General features: G+C 39.3%; 1 protein-coding gene across 1 annotated transcript; it reads left to right on the forward strand.

Annotated features, from left to right (window-relative positions):
* The first annotated feature begins 2,513 nt into the window (after positions 1–2,513).
* Positions 2,514–3,884, forward strand: LOC127831324 (uncharacterized). The gene is made up of 3 exons (XM_052356293.1): positions 2,514–2,537; positions 2,569–2,781; positions 3,747–3,884. The coding sequence occupies exons 1-3, from the start codon at positions 2,514–2,516 to the stop codon at positions 3,882–3,884; spliced, it is 375 nt and encodes a 124-aa protein (XP_052212253.1).
* The last annotated feature ends 541 nt before the right edge of the window (positions 3,885–4,425 follow it).

The raw sequence follows: 4,425 nt of genomic DNA on the forward strand, positions 1-4,425 counted from the left end.
TAGCAGCAGCAGTAGCAGTATTAATAGTTGTTGTAGTAGTAGTAGTAGCTGCAGTACAAGCAGTAGCAGCAGCAGCAGTAGCAGCAGTTGCGGCAGAAGTAGCAGCAGCAGCAGCGGCAGAAGCATTATTAGTAGTTGTTGTAGTAGTAGTAGTAGCTGCAGTAGGAGCAGAAGCAGCAGTAGCAGCAGCATCAGTAGTAGCAGCAGCAGTAGCAGCAGCAGCAGCAGTAGCAGTATTAGTAGTTGTTGGAGTAGTAGTAGTAGCTGCAGTAAAAGCAGAAGCAGCATTAGCAGCAGCATCAGTATCAGCATCAGGTGTAGCAGCAGCAGTAGCAGCAGCAGCAGTAGCAGCAGTAGCACTAGTAGCAGCAGTAGCAGCAGCAGCAGCAGTAGAACCAGCAGCAGTAGCAGCAGCAGCAGTAGCAGCAGTAGTAGTAGTAGTAGTAGTAGTAGTAGTAGCAGTAGTAGTAGTAGTAGTAGCAGCAGTAGCAGCAGTAGCAAATAACTGCATAAACATTGCATGCTATGCATTTTCCAGATTTTTCATCCAGAGTCAATAACATGAACTGGAATTGTTATCTCTTTTAAGTATTATCGGCCTATGGCAATGTTGAATATAATTATATTACACAGCAAAACATAACTGCAAGAATGTTGAGTGGACACATTATAAAATAAAAGTATCGTTTAACCCAGTACAATAGACGAGTAAATTGTTATTCTTTACATTCGGGATTTTTCGCGCATGCGCACTGCCTGGTTAACAAAAAAAACAACATCCTGCATGGAAAAGCATGGCGCGCATTGATAGTAGCTGTTATTCTGAGCATTATTTGACGTTAATAGAGGCAGATAGTCAACGTTATCAACAAAATTGACGGTAGATGGACATCTTATCAAAGATCCATACACGATTTCATCCGATTGTTGGCAAGAAAACTGTTGTTAGTGGCCAAATGTCCAGTGCGGTAATGTGTGGAACTACCTCGTACATACACCAGGGCAATATACACAAGAAGCCATGAAATCATACAAATCTCTGGACGGCTACAATTATTTTGTATCAGGACACGTGCAGAAAATACTGTACCACGACGTTCCCGGGACCTCTGTGTGTATTCTGACTGCCAAATAAATAAGAATACGTCTATTTGTTGGATGAACTTTAATGGTCTCTATCAACAATGATCAAGATCTGAAAAGATAAGAAATAGCAATAGTAGTATAAAACCCTCTATCTCCCCCCAAGTCTTTGGGTAATTATGAGAATTAAAAAACAAAAGACTGATCTAATGAAAAAAATGTCTTGTACTGTCTTAAGTAATAGATCAATTAAAATGAATGAAAAAAAACACGAGTCAAATAGTTCTTAAAGTATTTTTTCACACTAAAAGTAACATTGTGGAAGAAAAAGTCATGGTGAAGGATCAGATTCCATGTCATAGTCTTTTTGCCATGAAGGAACACGTCTCAATCAGGTAGAACGTCTATGGGTAGGGAGTACTTCAGGGCCAGCAACATGTTTTGCGACAGCTGGTGGTGGTGTAGGATTCTCACTGGCAGTTGGTGACTGGTAGTTTGACTGATTTGGGGATCCATAAGCCAACTGACGTCTGATAGCCGGGATTGTTGCACATTTTGTTGTATCACGTGTAGCGACAGGTGTCTGTGCAAGTTCATCTAGATCTGGTGTTCTTTGAATAGCTGGTGTAATATGAAATTGCGGATTTAATGAATGAGATGCAAGCGTTACATGTAACAACAATATTATACAAATACAATGACAAAAAACATCTTGATCATAAATAAGAATACGTCTATTTGTTGGATGAACTTTAATGGTCTCTATCAACAATGATCAAGATCTGAAAAGATAAGAAAAAGCAATAGTAGTATAAAACCCCTCAACCAAAGTTGTACCCTCCCATAAAGTAAACGTCAAGAAGCAGTGGCACCATCCCTGGCTTCTTGTGAAGAAGCAAATTGGCCACATAGTTGCTGCTCATTGCACATGCAAAGCAGGGTAAATTGTGTTTCTGTAATCGTATGATGCATTGTTTTATCACATACAAATGTATTTCTATATATCAATATAAAATTACACATTAGTGAATTAATAAGTAAATGTAGTAAACTTAAATTTAGTAGAGAAAATGCTAAATAAACATTTACATGTTTCAGAGCTGGTGAGACATGCAGCCATATTGCTGCTGTCCTGTTCAAGGTGGAAGCTGCCATTAACTGGGGTACACTAATCCAGCAAAGGCGAGCCAGGCTAACCAGTGGAATCGATGCTTTCGTGAGAAGGTTGGTGTCAAATATTATATTATCGAAATCTCCTTGTACAGCAGACTAATCGTTTATTCTTTGTTTATTTGAAGAATGAACATGATTTTGGGTTATGAATGAATAATATGATATTTAATTTCAGTAACTTACTAAATATATGGACATTAATTGAATAAAAAAACAACAGGGTATTATCATAGCTTATTGTGAGTATAGTCATAATAATGAAACAAAAACCAACACATAAAGTTGAAATGTTAATAGTTGCTGTTATTTCAGGTGACGGGTAAACCACTTTCAGAAATAAGCTTCCACAAGTCAAAGCATGGCAAAACTCGCAAAACGAGACCACGACAACAACCAGCTGTGGTTGTGACGATTGACGAGGAAGAGGCCTTAAGGCGGCTGAAAAAAGTATGCCCAGATGCTTGCATAATCTTAAAGAATGACTCGGATACGGACACAGCATCAGATGACGAGGACATGCCACCAGTACGATATACAACTTATTTGTTTTAAACAAAAAATGTCAATATCTGCTAATTTCACACATAAAAGTAGGGAATGATAAAACAAGAATATAAGTGAAACTGATGGATGCTCCCCGATGATGCGCTTTGTCAATGTATGTGTTAATAACCACCTAAAATATCTATTAGCCTCGGTGACCTTGACCCAGTGACCTCAAACCTCATGAAAAGGTAGAGGTCCATGCAAGGTACCTACATGCCAAATATGAAAGCGATTGGTTAAGTATTAAAGGCGCTATGAGAAACGGTAGCAAAAGTGTGACAGAAGGAAGTCTATTATTAGCATCGGTGACCTTGACCTTGACCCCAGAGACCTCAAACCTCATCAAAAGGTAGAGGTCCATGCAAGGTACCTACATGACAAATATGAAAGCAATTGGCTAAGTATTGAAGGCCCTATGAGAAACGGTAGCAAAAGTGTGACAGAAGGAAGTCTATTATTAGCCTCGATGACCTTGAATTTGACCCCAGTGACCTCAAACCTCATCAAAAGGTAGAAGTCCATGCAAGGTACCTACATGCCAAATATGAAAGCGATTGGTAAAGTATTGAAGGCGCTATGAGAAACGGTTGCTAAAGTGTGACGGAAGGAAGGAACACGGAACTACAAACTGGCGACTATATGCTCCACCGAAAATATTTTCGGGGAGCATAAAAATTAACATGAATATAGTATAGTTGCACCAGTGCTTTCCTTTGAATAATAGTTTTTTATACTTTTATTTGAATTCTGACACTAAAGTTTAAATGTATTACTTAAAAGTGGATTAAACACAGAAGACAAACAAACCCCAATATCTGACTTACTTTCCGAAATGTTGACACAGATTAAATGTGAATCAAATAGTAAAATGATCCGAGGTATAAATAGTAAATATAATAGGGTTTATTATGTTTTGTTGAACGCTAGTCATTGTTTTTTTTCAGATCCTTGTTAGGGAACACAAGCTCAGTAAGGAGAAACTGTCGGCAGAAGAAGTAACGCGGGAATGCCAGAACATCATGGCTGACTTCAAAGTAACGCCAGTGCAGGCCAGTAACCTTGAAAACATGACTAGAGGCTAGGTCAAAGAATTTTGTGGCAGAGGCAACGTGTGGGGCGCATTACATCATCTGTGTGCCATGACGGTAAGACTCTGAAAAAGTCGACAAACCCTACCAGGTTACTGGATAATCTGATGAAAAGGGAACAGTACAACCTTAGCATTATGGACAATATCCAGTATGGGGTACACAACGAGAAAAAGGCCGGAGACATGTACGAGGAGTTGGCATCGACGGAACATGACAACTTGGTTGTGAAAGACAGTGGTCTCGTCATTGATGTAACATTTCCACTGTTTGCTGCTTCCCCAGACGATGTAAGAAGTTGCTCATACCATGGAGACGGTTTGATAGAAATCAAATGCTGTGCTTCCCACAGAGATATGGAAGTGTCTGACATTCCAAATGTGGACAAGAACTTCTACCTCGAGCACGTAACCTTGAAGTTGAGGGAATCGCACAGGTACTACACGCAAATACAATTCCAGATGTTTGTCTGCAATAAAGAGTTCTGTGACTTTTTTGTGCACACGGACTAAGGTATTTTTAACCAGACCATATA

Source organism: Dreissena polymorpha, chromosome 5 (genome assembly GCF_020536995.1).
Source record: "Dreissena polymorpha isolate Duluth1 chromosome 5, UMN_Dpol_1.0, whole genome shotgun sequence".
NCBI classification, from domain to species: domain Eukaryota; kingdom Metazoa; phylum Mollusca; class Bivalvia; order Myida; family Dreissenidae; genus Dreissena; species Dreissena polymorpha.

What these genes read in the sequence shown, in the direction of transcription:
- LOC127831324 (XM_052356293.1), top strand. Translation starts at nt 2,514, where the DNA reads ATGAAACAAAAACCAACACATAAA. An exon ending in AACAAAAACCAACACATAAA is followed by an intron (nt 2,538 to 2,568) that starts GTTGAAATGTTA and finishes CTGTTATTTCAG; the next exon opens with GTGACGGGTAAACCACTTTC. An exon ending in ATGACGAGGACATGCCACCA is followed by an intron (nt 2,782 to 3,746) that starts GTACGATATACA and finishes GTTTTTTTTCAG; the next exon opens with ATCCTTGTTAGGGAACACAA.